Genomic DNA, 17193 nt, shown 5'->3' with positions numbered 1-17193 from the left:
ACATACACACATTCACACATGCACACATATCTTACAGCTCTTTGTTAAGAGCTCTCCAATAGGCCTACTGGCACATGACCATATTATATAGATGTTATGGTTGTTGCTGCATCACATGGAGGTTTTTTATTTTTATTGTAAGCCTACTTTATTGATAACAGTAAAGTTCAAATAGCAGTAACAAATAAACAAGTTTAAAGAAGAAGAAGAAGAAGAAGCAAAGTGCCAGGTATTTTGAGAGTTTTGAGAGTTATGGTAAAGGGATTTTGCAAGAAGTATTTTACTTTCAATAAAAAGAACATATTACACAGAAGGAGGGAAAAGAAATAAATACAATTAAAGGCACAGATTGAGTAACATTAGTTAATAATGTTTTAATATTGTTTGAGTCTTTTGTTTCTTTTCTGTTTTTCATAAATAATGTTTTCCATTGGTCCATTTCATTTTGGAATTTACTAACAAGCAAAAAAACAACCACTGTTGGATAAAAAAGTAAACATTTTGGTCCATTGAGTTATTTTCAAAATAAATGAAAAATCACCACCATAAATCTATCAATCTTTAAATTGGATTCATTTAGCTGACTATTTTATCCAAAGCGACTTACAATTGCTATATATGTCAGAGGTCGCACGCCTCTGGGGCAACTAGGGGTTAAGTGTATTGCTCAGGGACACATTGGTGGATGGGTCACAGTGGGGGATTGATTGATATTCATTGCGGCACCACCACCACTATCTATCTATCTATCTATCTATCTATCTATCTATCTATCTATCTATCTATGCTTTGCCAGTGACATCTCTTCTAAACTCCATTTCCCATGAGCACTAGCGCCCTTTCACAAAATCATGAGACCCATCATGGGACCGTGTTGCCCCACTTTGTAACAGCAGTGTTTTGGGTCACCTACGCTGTCAGCATGGCGGTAGAAGGCATCGCACCTGACTGGGAGTTTGACCGTTTTGACGACGGTTCCCAAAGTAAGTACAGAGTCCAGTCCTGCGGTGAAACATAGCGACGTGCTAAAGCTAACAACTACTAGCCTCCAGTGCTAGCAAGACGCTCTGCCACTGGGTACCGTCTATTTGCTGACACGGAACAACTACTACTGTTAATTTCAAACAAATGCGTCTCAAATGGACACATTTAAAGTGATTTCGCGGAATATGTACTTCAATTGAGTGTCCATCGTACCCGGGGTAGTTGTACTTAGCGTTAACTTAATCACCGCCACCAGTCACACAGCTGATCAGTTTGACAGCCCGACGTTAATACACTCAATGTGAGAGTATGTGATATTAAAAACAGCATAAACAGAGGGCAGTGACGCCGACCTCCTTCGATTAAAGCAAACATAAAGGGGCAATGAAGTGATGTTTTATTTTAGTTTCAGGTCTCCAGCAGTCCAGTCTTTACCTTCGAAATGAATGAGTTTGGAGATTTATTTTGTGTCTGTTTCTGGCTCCTAAAATTCACATGTGCGCCATACGAACACAAACATTGTAGTTACAGTTTTTCTCAGCCGCTTTGGTGCATTCCTCGAATCACCCTTAACATTTGCAAAACTGTACGTGCATTTCTCTAAACACATCGTCCAAGCAGCACCACACTGTGGATAACCTGCGAAAACCTGTAATCTGCTCAAAACAGTGAACAAGTCAGTGCCATCAGATTGACAAGAATATATAACAGTGCACTCAAGTATATTCTGATGTAAACTATGGCTAAGATTTGTGTGACAATTATTGAAAACTGCTGCACTTTTTTCTGTATGGCATGTATTACACAAAATTACACATTACTGTGTTTGGGATTGCATTATTCACATCTACACCTTTACTGATTGTATTTTAATTTGGTAACAGTCATTGATTAGTCAAGTGCTGCATAGCACAACCGGGAAAATGGAAAAAACAGACAGCTTAATCAATTCAGGACACATTTAAAAAAAGTGGGGAAAAAAGAAAATGTGCTTGACAGATTATGACAACTGGTTCGACCATTTTGCATGTAGCAACATATGCAATGAAATAATGACTTGATGTTTTGGGGGGTAAGACTATTCAACAGAGAACCGGTAAAATACATTGTGACCAACTTGACATAAGCAATTGATGATAGGGAACAGCAGACAATTGTACATAATCATTTGCATGGATGTGCCAAAGCATTTGCAGTTCGTTTAATAGAATGAGAAATTGATTTTATGATGTGATGAAGTGACCAGATGATGTGGAGGTAGAACAAGTAGTTTTGAGAATTTCACTTCTGATCTGAGAAAAACTAAAAAGACTATTTACTTCCTTAATTTTACCAAAAGTAATGGGTCTGGTGGTACCGTTAACTGCTAACTAGATGTGGCAGAATAGCATCAGCTCAGCTGAAGTGTCTTTGATCAAACCCGTCACCCTACAGAAATACACACAGAGGTACAACTGAAGAACTACAGCAAGTTTCTGGAGGACTACACCTCTCAGCTGAGGGGCATCGAGGAGGCTCTGGATGACTCCATCGGAGATGTGTGGGACTTTACTCTGGACCCCATCGCCCTGAAGGTAAAACACCAAAAACCAGTGGCTGTACATCAGTCTGAAAAGGCTAAAAAAAAAAGTACACATTTTTAACTTGTGTTGCTTCCTTCCTAATACTTTCTGCTCTATTTCAGCTTCTCCCATATGAGCAGTCATCCATATTAGAGTTAATTAAAACAGACAACAAGGTAAATAAAGACAGACAGTTTTCCAAGTCTCACATCCACAACATTTAAAAGATAAAAAATTCTTTTGATAATGACAATTGTTTTGTGTTGTGTGCAGGTTTTGAACAAAGTCATTACAGTCTATGCTGCTCTCTGTAGTGAAGTGAAGAAGCTCAAGTGTGAGGTAAGCCTGGTCAAAAGCCTGGTTTGTCATTTTCATCCTATCTGCCTACTCTTGCCTAAAGGGGCCCTTTTGGAGGTTTTCTGTAAACAAACAAAAGTTACAATTGTAGCATACCTACTTACCTTTAATAAAATATTAATATTCAGAAATATTAATTCATAAATCCTCAGGGCACCACCAGAAATTCAATTCGCCGTGGTTTCCGGACTCCCTAGGTAACGTTATGTGATTAATAATTACACAATTATTCCTAGTCATCAGTTAGTAGTAACTATAAATCAATCAGTCAATCTCATATCGAAGGTGTAAATCCTCTGTTACAGTGACCTGGAGTCAAACAATACACACACACAGTTCCTGTGATTATGGTGAAATTTATTAACTAACTGAAGGTGGATATAAATGTGGTTAAATATACATAAAAGACATAAAAAAATGGCTAAACAAACAGGATGCAGATAATGGGAATGGTGTAGTTCAATATGAATTTAGTGGTCTTTTGTGGAAAAGAGATATATAGATAGAGATAGATAGATGGCGTCTCTTGACCTTTATTCAAAAGGGTTCTGAGGGTTCCGGCTGAAATTAGTCTCTGGGGAATTTTCGGGGTGACACCTTTATGGTCACTGAGGTCCTCACAGCCTGGTTAAGGTTGAGGTTAGTCTCTGTGTAATGTTAATATTGTCAGTTTAACAGTCCTGCATAGAGTCTGTTATCTCAACTTCACCAGAGGTGGTCGGTTTTATGGTTGAAACTGTGTTTCCTGCGCCGCTGCTGAATCACGACCGCCACTACTAAAATTTCCCACGATCATTAAACTATGCGTTACAAATGTTTTCACTCTGCAGCACTCAATGCTCGGCTCGCTTCCTCCCCTCGTTCTATGCAGAACATAGGTGACAGATTGTGTTATAAGAGCAGAGTAACTCTGAATCAGGAGATGCGTAGCGAGTGTTTGATTGTCCGAGCGGCAGAAAGTGACGGTGAACGCGAGCAGAGGAAAATATTCTGGCAGTAAATGTACGGTGTCTGTTACAGTGTGTTTGCTTCTCAAGACCAAGAAAAGTCTGTTGTTTCCCACCTGCTGGAAAAGTGAAGCCGGTTAGCGCTAAGTTAGCTCACATCTCCCCTTCAGACTGCGCAGCTGAGCAGGAAAACTTCTACAACAGTTACATAGCTGCTATGTAACTTAACATTAGCTCAATTTATAGAAAGTAAGTGGAAGCTGTATTTTATTACTGCCTAACGTTACTTGTCCACTGTTGAGAACATCAGGTACAAACTAAGACTAAACTGACGTAGCCTGCAGCTCTGTCCTGTACAGACTGACTGATTAAATTATTTTTCAGTTTTCAGTCTGAAAAAGTGGTTTTGGAAAAGAAAGGACGAGGTGACTGGAGGAGCTGAGGTTAGTAAAGCTAATTAGTGATGCAAACTAGTCCTTTTAAGCTAATGAGGAGACGTTTCTTTCTGGATTTTAATGTGCAAATAAAATGCACCTCAGAAGGGAGGAGGTTTCTCATGTTGCCTATTTTTTATATTAATGTCTACAGATAAATGTCAGAAGCTGTAAAATAAAGACACAAAAGGCAAACATGAACAGTCGTATCTCTGATCATTCTGAGGTCATATTAACAGGCTTTTCCTTCCGCTAAGGCTTAGGGGTGATGCCCAAAACATGCTGTGCCATCACTGTAAAATCACTGTGGAGCAACAGAACCAACCAAATTACTTTCTCCAGATCTAAAGGTTGTAGTTCCTCCAGTAGACTGATGTTTGGGTGTTGTTTATTTATTATCTGCTCTAGCATTTCCAACTATTTGTTGAACAATATGGTGCTGTTTGTCCTGGCCCCGCTGCCCGCCCCGTTTCTCTCAAGGACAGACAAAGAATTTGGAATCTCCAAATTGTTTAATATAAAATGATCCTCTTCCCCGCCTTTGCTGTTGATCGGTGGAACAGCATGACACTATTGTCCTGCCATGTGTTATTGACTCAGCCACATGTATGAGTGGAAAAAAATAGAGATCCACATAATGCTACCACAGGGCTAAATCTCCAGAGAAACCATTTAGCATCATCTCTCCAAACAGATATCCCTTGTTTGTGTTGATACAAATAATAGATAATTCTGCTGATTTTTATTTATTTTTTTCTTCCCCTGCAGGCAGAAACCAAGTTCTACAATGGCTTATTGTACTATGGAGAGGGAGGTAATCTAGGTTTGACGTCAGTAACACACAGTGCTTCTTAATTAATTGATAAAATAAGAGGTCTATGTTCACTTGTGTTGTAGTGTCTGACACCAGTGTTGTTGAAGGAGAGTCCCAGATTCAGATGGGGAGATTCATCTCATTCCTGCAGGTAGGCAATGGATAAGTTCAGTCATAATGTAGTTTATTGAAATCCACAAAGCATATATGTGAGAGGAACATCCTTTGTCCTTTGATAGGAACTGTCCTGTTTTGTGTCAAGATGTTATGAAGTGGTGGTCAACATTGTTCATCAGCTGGCTGCTCTCTACAACAGCAACAAGTAAGATCCATCACCTGAATCAAGTAATGCTAAACAGTGAACGCACTGTTCTCGTTTGGACTGGCCTTTATGCATTTCACATGCAACTTACATAATACATTTCTGGTTTAAGTTAGTGCATGTTTCGCTCTGTTACAATGCAAAACAGCATGTACAAAAAGCATGTTTCTCCTCCTGTCCTAGGGGTGCAACAAAAATCATTGAGTCGTCAGGTGTCCATTTCCAGGTGGGTTTTACAATTTATTTCATTTTACCTATGTCTTTAGTCTGTATCTCTCTCTCTCTCTCTCTCTCTCTCTCTCTCTCTCTCTCTCTCTCTCTCTCTCTCTCTCTATATAGTTTTTACCGCGTATGTTTTCTCTGGCCTCTGCAGATAGTGTACGAACACCTCGGGGAGTTGTTAGTGGTGCTGCTCACACTCGATGAGATAATGGAAAATCATGGGACCCTGAAAGATCACTGGAAGATGTATAAAAGGTTAACACTCACACATGACTAGTGCATCCAGTGAGATTAAGGACAAGCTAAAATCCAGAAACTTCAACGTGATGTCCTACAAAGTTTTAACTAAAATGTACATTCATTTTATCTAGAAAGGTGTTTTCATATTATTCCTGTTTACATTCATACTTAGTTTAATAAACCATGTAGAAGTTTATGCTTTTTTTTAAAAAAAACCCGCTTTAATAGCTAATCTACTGTAAATAGGGTGTAGTCTTCTGTAATTGCGTATTCCTGTTGTAGGTTGTTGAAATCTGTGCACCATAACCCTGGGAAATTTTCCATTCCTGAAGAGAAACTGAAACCATTTGAGAAGCTTCTGCTCAAGCTTGAGGGACAGCTGCTGGATGGCATGATACTGCAGGTAACTTAATCTCTTTCAGGCCTTTTACTATGTTGTAGACCCGAAAAACTTGATTGGATATATTCTGTCCGTGTCCTCTGAGCACCATTAACCTCACGATGATCACAACTGCGTGACAGGCCTGTGTGGAGCAGCGGTTCGATGATCCTGGGGAAGGAGTAGCCGTTGCCAAAAACAGTGCCTTTGCAGAGGAGTTCGCCTTCAACATTCGCACCATATTCACCAATGTTGAGTCCAAAATTGGTCAGTTTCTCCTCCCAGTATAGACTGGTTTCACTTGTGACTACTCGTTTTTGGAACTTTAAAGTGAATTTTTTTTTGTGTGTGTATGTTTTGTTTTCAGGTGAACCTTCGGAGATTGACCAGAGAGATAAATATGCTGGCGTCTGTGGTCTCTTTGTGCTTCACTTTCACATCTTCAGAAGTGTCGACAAAAAGTTCTACAAGGCACTGCTCGATGTCTGTAAAAAGGTAGTTCACTGTTCTTGGCCTGTCTCTTATTTTCTGTCCGTGACAGCCCTCCCTAGTTTTTTGTTTTGTTTTGTTTTGTTTTTCTCTTAACAGGCTCCAGACCAAATTTTTACACTGGTGTGCCTAAATTTGTCATTTATGAGCTCCCAAATTTTTCACAGAACCTTTAGCACCATTACAGTAGATTATAACCTTCATTTCCTTTCGTCATTTCCCATACACATTGATTCCCTTATGTAAATTATTGTAAACAGAAACACATTCAGGTAAATGTTTGTCTTTATTTGAAGCACAAACAAAAAATGGCCAAAACTTAATTATTGTAAAACAATATCTTGACAAAGTGCTTGACAAACTTAAAAAATTCAAATCACTCAAAAGTATGTGCTGGTCTCAGATACGTCCCACAGATTTACTAATGGCCAAAACAGCGGCTATAAAACGGTTGATACTTTCATTTGAGCATCACAACCCCTGCAAAATGATCAGAATTTGATCCATTCCGTTATTAACAGCGCAATTATTACTTTACCCCCATTCAAGTTAGCAGAGGGCTAAACCTGCTCACCAGTAGTCAACACAGTGGAACATAGAAACCCCACCGCCAGCTAGCGTTTTGGTGGTGTAATTGCAGAACGACACAGACGCCAACGAACAAGTATAAATCCAAGGGTGTGTTGCCGCATAAATCCAGCGCCCCTTCTCTGCTTTTGATTGACTCTCTACTTCTTCCACCAGTGAGTTTTGGGCAAAGTGCACACACACAAACAGATAGGGATGCGGCCGACAAAAATTTGTCCTGCACAGTGTTAATGAAAACCAAAATTTAGTCGCACAAGACAGGTTTTAGTCGCACTCTGGTGCCCTACTTCATCTCACGACAGTGGAAACATCCCGCTTATGTGTGTTTGTGTCTGACCCTTCCTCTAGGTTCCAGCTGTCACCCTGACTGCAAACATCATCTGGTTTCCCGACACTTTCCTCATTGCTAAAGTCCCAGCTGCAGCTAAGCTGATGGATAAGAAGAGTCTACAGGCCATCAGAGGGCAGAGAGACACCTACCTGCAGCAAAGAGCTCAGACACTAACAAAGTCAGTGGGGCGGAAAATCAGTTTGTTTAAATCGGATTGTAAGATTTTAGATTATGATTGTTTCTCTTTTTCTCTTCAGGGATGTTCAGTCCTACTACGTGTTCGTAACCTCCTGGATGATGAAGATGGAGTCCATCTTGTCCAAGGAGCATAAAAGTGACAAGTTGGCAGAAGACCTTAACAGCAGGTGTAATGTGTTTGTGCAGGTAAGGGTCACTACCAGTGTTATCCCTGAGCGAGGACTACAGATCAGAACATGAGACTAAAAAGACCTGCTCATCACATGGCATATTCTTTCCAACACGTCTCTAAATCCAGGTGTAAAAACAGCTAAGATGCATTGATTATCCTCAAAAACAGACACATTTAAGGGAAACTGATCACATAAATGTAAAAACTAGTGTAAACCTTTACAGACCAGTCCGTTAAAGACTGGTACTTTAACTTCTTCACCAGTGGTTCTGTCTGTGTTCTCTGTTCCTCACAGGGCATCCTGTATGCATACAGCATCAGCACCATTATCAAAACCACCATGAACATGTACATGTCGATGCAGCGGCCCATGACCAAGACCTCCGTCAAAGCTCTGTGTCGACTGGTTGAATTGCTCAAGGTGTGTGTGTGTTTTCCTGTTCTTATATCCCTTTGGGGACTAAAACCTGAATGCACACAAACCCGTGGGAACAAAATTTGAGGGACTCAAAGTTACAAGGGGTTAGAGTAAGGAGCCGGGGAACGCGTTACGTTAATGAGATGTCCCTACTGGGATAGTGGAACAAATGTGTGTGTGTGTACATTTTCTGAGTGTTTCCATGCTTTTCACGAGTGCATTGTCTGTTTTAGTACTAAAAAGGTTAAGTCATGTGTCTCTCCCCTCAGGCTGTGGAGCATACATTTCACAGGCGCTCCATGGTTGTAGCGGACTCTGTTTCTCACATCACGCAGCAGCTGCAGTCACAGGCCCTCAACGCCATCGGCATGGCCAAGGTATTTCCAGCCACACAAACAATACATCACATTATTGGTATTTACAGGAGGAGTTTAAGGAGTTTTCTTTAAAGTTTTATACAACACTATGTGTTTTTATTCCTTGAAGAAAAGGGTGATCTCCGACAAGAAGTACAGCGAGCAGCGACTGGATGTGCTCTCATCTTTGGTGTTGGCAGAAAATGCTCTGAGTGGACCCAGCACAAAGGAGCGACGCCTAGTCGTGTCTCTGGCGCTGTGTGTCGGCACACAGATGGTATGTTGGGAGAAGTCGGTGGTTGACGGGGTACTTCTGTCTCCTTTTTTTTTCATTTGATTCTCAGCTTGACATTGAAATCTCTCGCTGTCTGGTAGAAAACGTTCAAAGACGAGGAGCTGCTTCCGCTGCAGCTTGTGCTGAAGAAGCTAGATCTGATCAGTGAGCTGAGTGAGAGGTGGGATTTATTTTCTTTTAATCATGTTGAACAAAATTTCAAGTGCAAATATGTAGTCGGGCGCATGAAACAATGAGTTTTTTGCTCCATCTGCTGAGAGATGGCAAAGTGATTAACCATCCAGGCGGTGAAGAAAACCTCCAGAAGTTAAGATGCTGCTGCTTGGTGTGGAGCCAGCGTGGCACACGGCATTTGTGGAATAGAAAGCCAGTGTTGTGCTGTGGTGACATTGGCTCAGAGTCAAAGAGCTTGCACAGAAGTTTTGAGAACAGAACAAAACACATCATTAAAATGCTGACATCTCAAATACCCATTCATCACTTTGGCAGGTGACTGTAATTATCTGTTGAAACAAAGTAGTTTTCCTGGCATCTGACGTTCAGTGGATGCTAATGTTTGACCTTGTCAGAACCAAGTCCTTGCATTCATGTAGGCAGTTTGAAGTCTTCTTTGGCCTACTTTAGGCATACTTAGGTACTGTTTTCCTTTATTCCTCAGGGTCAGGCTGCAGTGTGACTGTAGTTTCCTTTACTGGCACCGAGCCGTGTTTCCCATCTACCTTGATGATGTATACGACAACGCCGTGGACGCAGCACGAATACACGTAAGCAGACTGACCTGATCAGTACAGATTACACGCACTCTTTCTTTGAGATGAAAGACTTTCTTTTATGTCCTTTCAAAATATAGTACATGCTTCTATTGAAGTATTATGTGGCTATTTTAAGCTTCTTTTTTTTTATCTAAGGGGAACCTTAATTGCTGAATGAGTTTTGGAAGTTGGGGTTTGTTGCTTTACCAGACACATGGGAGACTGAAGATCTTCTAATTATAATAAACTGTTGTCTCTTTGTTTATAACTTTTGGTTTTAATTTTTAATGGTTTTTCTTCTGCTTGTGTTGATTGGTTGTTCCGGTGTCCTGCCTTCCTGGATGACATCTGTGATTGGCCGGAGCAGTACATGTTTAGTGCGCTGAGGGACAGTGTGCCCTCCATGTTGCACGCCAAACACATGGAATCATGTGACCAGCTACTGCAGAGCTATGACAAGGAGATCATGGATGTGTTCAACGAGGTGAGAACCGATGAAACAAGAGCAGCCAAATGTAATGAGGGGTGTTGGAGAACAGAGTGAGAAGCAGAAAGAAGAAGTACACAGTATGGTGTGCAAATGTGTCGGGATGTGTAACTGCCAGGGTTGCAGTCACATCCTAAACCTTTGTGTTTCTGTTGGGTTTTTTTTTTTTTGTGAAATTTGTTCTCAATTTTCCTGGCGTCTGATTCTTGTAGCACCTGCTGGACAAGTTGTGTAAGGAGATTGAGAAGGACCTGCGTCTCTCTGTTCACACCCACCTGAAGCTGGACGACAGGAACCCTTTCAAAGTTGGCATGAAGGACCTGGCTCATTTCTTCTCCCTCAAACCAATCCGATTCTTCAACCGCTTCATCCACATCAAAGGTACTGAGTGTTCATACACGTACACAAACAGATTATATTCAGTCCTGTTTTGTTGTTGTTGACATTTCATTTGGCACAAACACGTTGAATCTCTGCTAATCACTGTGGTATCTCACCATTCGACTATGATTACTACAACTAAGTGAAACTCACACTCATGTCAATAAAAAACGTGTGCTGTGTAGTGTTAACACCTGCTGTGAAACTGTAAGTAGCTGTTGAGGGTGTAAACAATGTAAATTATTCTGTCTTATTTTTCATATCCTCGCAGCCTATGTGACCCACTACCTGGATAAAACTTTCTACAACCTAACCACTGTCGCTCTGCATGACTGGGCTACCTACAGCGAGATGAGAAACCTCGCCACACAGCGCTATGGACTTACGATGACGGAGGCACACCTGCCCAGCCAGACCCTGGAGCAGGTGTGTGTAGTGTACAGCTTACGTGTCATGACAGGAGTTTTGAGTAAAATAAGTAAAGGTGATGAATAGTTGGCTAACTGGATCCTCTCTGCGTTTTCATCAGGGTTTGGATGTTCTGGAGATCATGAGGAACATTCACGTTTTTGTGTCGCGCTACCTTTATAACCTCAACAACCAGGTAAGACTTGCAACCTCCGTGCTCGCCTTCTCTGTCTTGAACCAAGCAGTTGTAAACAGTTTCTTCTCTCCAACAGATCTTCATAGAGAAGGCAAGTAACAACAAGCACTTGAACACCATCAACATCCGTCACATTGCCAACTCCATCCGAACTCACGGCACAGGCATAATGAACACCACGGTGAGTTGATGGGAAGGACAGTGTGTTCCAGTTGGTCTCTCCCCTCAGATATAGATGTCCCAGAAGTCTTGTTTGTCTCACCTGTTGCACATCTGCGTCTTTCATCAGGTGAATTTCACCTACCAGTTCCTGCGGAAGAAGTTTTACATCTTCAGTCAGTTCATGTATGACGAACACATCAAGTCCAGACTCATCAAGGACATCCGGTTCTTCAGAGAAACAAAGGACCAGTCTGATCAGAAGGCAAGAAAAGGCTCAGTTCCTGTCCGAATCCGTTCATTCTACCACACCGGTTACACAAACAAAGCAAGACGGAAACAGAAAGCTAGCCTGAAACCAGAGCTCAAGATGAAATGAACCTGCCAGGGAGCATGTTAAAGTTGTCATATGAGGGCCATATCAGACTCCAGTGTGAACTGTCCGCGGCCTGAAAGTGACCCGCATGCGCAGAAGTATAACACGATGTCACACGCAGCTCGCTGTTGCAGGCTACAGAAGTAAACAAGGAGCAACATAGCTCCGGTTAGCTCGCAGGAGACTCCGGTTTTTCATTGTTCTCTCACGAGTCACATTTCTCCTGAATTATGACAAGTGTTCACAACTTTCTGTTCTTTTCATTATGGTCTCTGGTGCTGGACAACGCAACTGCCCCACAACTCACTTCCTCCCTCCCTCTCTCTCCCCCCACTGTGTCCGCTGGGACAAGTAGCATGCATGCAACTCAGAAGAGAGTCCCGGTCCAGTGGATTTTAGGTACAAGAAAGGAAATTTGTGAGCAGATGATAGCGAGGTAGAGACGGAAGAGAGCCACGTGTTTTAATTATAGCTTTTTGTGGAGCTTTTTCATTCAGCGGGGCTCCGTCTACAGCAGAACTGCTGCTCTAGAGTGACGTCAAAGTCGCATCAAATGCGACCTGAGTGTCCAGACTGAGGTCGCATTTAAAAAGATCCAATCTGTATCGGATTTGGACCACATATGGAAGTGGCCCAATTCTTGACTGGAAAAGATCAGATTCCATGTGACTTGGCCTGTTTACACTGTCATAAAAAGATCAGATCTGAGTCACATATGTGCAAAAAAATCAGATTTTGGTCACATTGGCCTGCAGTCTGAACGTAGCCTTAGACAGACTTTCAGTACAGTCTCAGGAATGGTGGGCTTTTCTAGATTTTCTGTTAGCTGTCTAATCCTCCTGTAATAAGCCCTTGAAGTTTCTGTTTTTAAAAATACTGCGTTATCATATCACCAGGCACAATAACCAACTCCCTGACAGCTCTTGCTCAGTTTTACTTGTCCGTGGTTTTGTTTGTAGTATCCATTTGAGCGAGCGGAGAAGTTTAACCGCGGCATCAGGAAGCTGGGCATCACTCCTGAAGGACAAAGCTACCTGGACCAGTTCAGACAGCTCATCAGCCAGATTGGTGAGAAGAGCATAACATGAATATTGTTCATCTGTTCTGGCATATAGGCTGATTCTTCTACAGATGTAGGCAAAAACACCGATATTACCCTATTTTCTTTCAGGTAACGCCATGGGCTATGTGCGCATGATCCGTTCTGGAGGCCTCCACTGTTGCAGCAGTGCCATCAGGTAAAAAAACAAAACAAAAAAGAGTTGTTCCAGTGCTGCTTGTGTATATTTGTGATCCCTTGCCATGTTAATCTGAAGGTCATGGACTGAATCAGACTGAGAAATGCCTGATTAGCAGTATTTATGTCTGATTAAATGGATTCATGGATGTTATTTGATGGAAATATGAAGTTAAATATAATTACAGCTCAATTAAGTATTTTCTGTTATATCTTACCAGTATGTTTTTGTGTCTGTGTCATCCCAGGTTTGTTCCTGACCTGGAGGATATAGTCAACTTTGAAGAGCTGGTGAAGGAGGAAGGACTGTCAGAGGAGACCCAGAAAGCAGCTAGGTGGGGCCTGGACAATTATAACTTATAACATGTCAGTCTTTTTGTTTAGCATGCACTTGTTTCTGTGTAAGATCCAGTATGTGTTAAACTGTAGAATTCAGTTTTCGTTTCAATATTTCTGTCATGCACTCAAACAACTGTTGTGTCCACCGTAAAATAATGCAAGTGGAATTCCATTTCCACACCTGCAGAGGGCACCACAGCTGGAAAAATGTAAAGGAAACATCACTTTGTTGTCTGCACAGTTCTTCTTAATCATTTTGTGTCATTTCCAGTGTCCTAGATTCAGTGTTGGGAGATCTGACCAGCAACTCTGCTGAAGGGACCGAGTACTTCAAGATGCTGGTGGCGGTGTTTGCACCCGAGTTTCGCAGTGCCAAAAATATGCACCTGAGGAACTTCTACATGATCGTACCACCGCTGGTCAGTGCCAAGACTTTTCATTTGTTTCCCTGCTATTACCCATCGTGCCGTTTCCTCTTTCTATTTGTTAGTGTTGTAATTTTACTCTAATATCATTCATCATGATAACATTTCAGTAATCGAAACAACAAATCTCTTGTAGACGGTGAATTTCGTGGAGCACTCCATCAGCTGCAAAGAGAAACTCAACAAGAAGAACAAAACTGGAGCTGCTTTCACAGATGATGGCTTTGCTATGGGTGAGTGGGCTTAAGTCATAAATTACACATTGAATGCAGTATGTACTACACAACATCAGCTCAAAGCCACATTTTGCTTTTTTGGCTGATGACTCGCTCTCTTCTGCCTCTCTATTACCGCCGTATCTCTCGCTCTCTCAGGTGTGGCATACATTCTGAAGCTGCTGGACCAGTATCTGGAGTTTGACTCTCTGCACTGGTTCCAGGCCGTCAGAGATAAGTACAAGAAAGAGATGAATGCTGTGGTGAAGGAGCAGAACGTCCAGTCTGCCAGCCAGGATGAAAAGTTGTTGCAAACAATGAATCTTACTCAGAAGAGGCTGGATGTCTACCTTCAGGTACAGTGCCAGTTGGATTGTCAGCTGTCACAAATAGGCAAGATTAAACAAATGCCGAATTAGCCTTTAGCAGATCTTGTTTACTGTGTCCATGGCGTTACAGACAACTATGATTAGATTACTTTGATACTGTAGAAAACTTATAATTATATATATTATACTTCTAAGATGATATATGGACCTTTTAATCACAATGGACATCGGAGACAATGAGCTATAACTCAAAAGAGCTTTGATGTAAGTTGTGGCAATCGGACTAAGGGTTTTAAATTACCTTAATTGCCTCCATGAGCTGTGTGCCAACTTACCATTATTTTTAGAACATGGGCATGCACCTGTCCTTTTCACCTCACGCAGTAGCTTTTCCTCATGTCTTTCCCTCTGCACCTGAAAATGTCTGATGTGGAATAATTGTTCGCTCTGAACCCTTTGTCTCTTTCTTTCACTTCAGGAGTTCGAGCTGCTCCACTTCTCGTTAAGCAGCGCCCGGATCTTCTTCAGAGCGGACAAGACTGCAGCCGAGGAGACTCAGGAGAAGAAAGGTGTTGTGATGATTAATGAGTCTTTTAATTATGCAGTACCACTGCCACGTCCATCCTGTTGTACAGGCAAAAGCCTAGATCATTTTTCATTGATAGCTTGCACCCTGATTAATGAAAGATGAGGATGGTCTGTGTCTTTGTCTTTTTTAGATCTCACAAATAACTAAACTGCCATTTTCTCCACCAGAAGAAGCTGCCAAAGCAGGAGGTACTTCAGATGGCTCAACCCCCACTGATCCTGCATCAAAGTGACCCTCACTGTGAGATCAGCGGATCAATGTTCATAACTTGAAGAGTAAAATGAGAGGGCGTATTCGCCTGGTCAGAAGAATTGGTGTGAAGAGAAGATCTCCTGCAGCAGACTGCACTGAAATGTGTGTTTGAATCAGGGAGAAGGACTTGAAGCTGGATTTGACAACACACAATTGAAGAATATTGTTTTTGAGACTCATGTCCAATGACAAAGCAATCATCTTCATTAGAGAAAGAATGGGTATTTCAAGTGCTACTGCAGGAAGTGTCTTTTTCTTTTTTTGTCTTCCCCTCGACATCATTGTGACATCCCACAGCCTTGAAGTTTTTGCAGCATCTAGTAAGTTCAGTTTGAATTTGTAGCATTAACGCAAGCAACTGCAATTTGGAAAGGTCAGGTGGTGTAACAAGTGTAAGGTAGAAGTGAATCCTTTCCTTTGCCATGCTGCCTTTTGATACTTTTACGTTCAGTCTGGATGGACTGGAGCCTTTTGCTACAGTATAACCCTCAGCTGTATGCGTGTCCTCTGCTGATCAGATGCATTCAATCAATTGCATCTCTGTTTTCAATACTTTGCTACATCTCTGGAGGTGTGCATTGTACTAATTATGATCAATTGTTCATGGCCTGTAATGGCAGCTCTGTTCTTAATGCCTCTGTAGATAATGAGGATTCTTGAGAATGTTTTCAGTGTGTCATCTGTGTGTGCCATATTTGTCTACTGCTAACTTTTGTGTTGTCCATTTTATATATTGTATTAATTAAGGTGTGTATGTGCCTTTTTAAACTGTGGAGACTCGTTTTGATAGCCTAATTAATTTAGAAATAACCCAAAATTTTATTTCTCCACAGCACTGGACATGTATCATTACATTTTTATTTCCTAGTTATCAATGTGTGAAAATAAGACCATAATTTGGTCAAAACTACATTCCATGAATTAACTCACTTGCAGAGAAAGTTCTGAAACTCTTTGAAGACTAATAAAACCTTGCACTTTCAACAGAATTAAATGTCTATCAAAGACACTGGTAAAATCTTAAACCCCAGATTGCACACTCAGTGTTTGCTGCGGATGTGTCAGAGTAAAAGTTAAGCCTGTGTACTGTATAAAAATGTATTGTACCTGCGAATGTCTTTTTTTTTTGTTGGCAATAATGCACAGATTTCGCCTGCAAGTTTGTACATTAAAAATAAAACTGGCTCCAGGAAGGGAGCTGAACTTGAGGGATCCCTGACTTTAAAAAGAGTAATAAGCAATACACACACAGTGGTTCAGGAAAGCCTTTTTTTGCTTTAATACAAAGAAAAGAAGCTTTTAACTTCAAAAAATACAAGATTGGTCTGGATTCTTTTTTTCCTCCTCGATTGTTTTCCGTTTCCTATGAAATGCTGTTCACTGCTGTTCAAACAGCTTAAATTGAAATACATCCCTTATTTTGCTTTGGACTCGACCCTTCTGGGATGATCTCCATGTTTATTTTTTTTTTCTTGTTTTTGGCTGAGAATCAGGCCTTTACTTAAACGACATTTTAATTTTGTATTACTTTGATGTAAGTGCCCGCAGTGCCACGTGACACCCTGTCCAGCAGATCCAGAAATGTCCTGTTACGTCCACATATTGCATCCATGCTCACCTCATAAAAACGAGGTACAAGGCAGGGCAAAATGTCTTCCAAAATAGATGTCATATATATATATACACATACATATATATATATAGCAATCATATATACACATTCGTACATACATATACTAATTTATATGATGCAAAGAAACCAAAAATTTACACATTTCTTACAAAATTGTAACAAAGACTGGAAAGTGTTTTGTTTTTCTCTAGAGCAATGTCGTGTAGCTGTCTAGCCTCAGTGAGGATTTGTCCACATTTGTGGCAACCAAAGTATTCTCCCAGATTCGTGTCCATGTTCACCTGGCACACAACTCAGAGACAGAGGG

At 41.1% G+C, this 17193-nt stretch overlaps 1 protein-coding gene across 2 annotated transcripts; it reads left to right on the top strand.

Annotated features, from left to right (window-relative positions):
- The first annotated feature begins 825 nt into the window (after positions 1-825).
- washc4 (WASH complex subunit 4) lies at positions 826-16465 on the top strand. 2 transcript variants are annotated; one of them, XM_038705283.1, is made up of 33 exons: positions 826-983; positions 2419-2558; positions 2669-2722; positions 2820-2885; positions 5053-5098; positions 5182-5249; positions 5338-5420; positions 5604-5646; positions 5794-5897; positions 6165-6285; positions 6405-6528; positions 6629-6756; positions 7687-7847; positions 7927-8053; positions 8335-8460; positions 8727-8834; positions 8944-9090; positions 9189-9268; positions 9767-9872; positions 10228-10344; positions 10560-10728; positions 11000-11154; positions 11258-11332; positions 11409-11513; positions 11622-11756; positions 12827-12935; positions 13039-13105; positions 13353-13439; positions 13715-13862; positions 14005-14101; positions 14243-14439; positions 14891-14981; positions 15172-16465. In XM_038705283.1, the coding sequence occupies exons 1-33, from the start codon at positions 923-925 to the stop codon at positions 15231-15233; spliced, it is 3507 nt and encodes a 1168-aa protein (XP_038561211.1). In that variant the 5' UTR covers positions 826-922; the 3' UTR covers positions 15234-16465. The 2 variants fall into 2 exon arrangements, with proteins under 2 accessions (XP_038561211.1, XP_038561210.1); XM_038705282.1 differs by having other exon boundaries at positions 15169-16465.
- The last annotated feature ends 728 nt before the right edge of the window (positions 16466-17193 follow it).

This window comes from Micropterus salmoides, unplaced genomic scaffold (genome assembly GCF_014851395.1).
Source record: "Micropterus salmoides isolate LMB-PRFRI ecotype aquatic unplaced genomic scaffold, ASM1485139v1 Ms_hic_scaffold_8, whole genome shotgun sequence".
Classification (NCBI taxonomy): domain Eukaryota; kingdom Metazoa; phylum Chordata; class Actinopteri; order Centrarchiformes; family Centrarchidae; genus Micropterus; species Micropterus salmoides.
This window is presented reverse-complemented; position numbering and strand designations above follow the sequence as displayed.

Bases quoted from the DNA above. Each gene is read 5' to 3' on its own strand.
- washc4 (XM_038705282.1), top strand. From the start codon at position 923: ATGGCGGTAGAAGGCATCGCACCTGACTGGGAGTTTGACCGTTTTGAC. The intron at 9,269-9,766 runs GTGGGATTTATT...TTTATTCCTCAG, and splicing joins ATCAGTGAGCTGAGTGAGAG to GGTCAGGCTGCAGTGTGACT. The intron at 13,440-13,714 runs GTGGGGCCTGGA...TGTCATTTCCAG, and splicing joins GAGACCCAGAAAGCAGCTAG to TGTCCTAGATTCAGTGTTGG.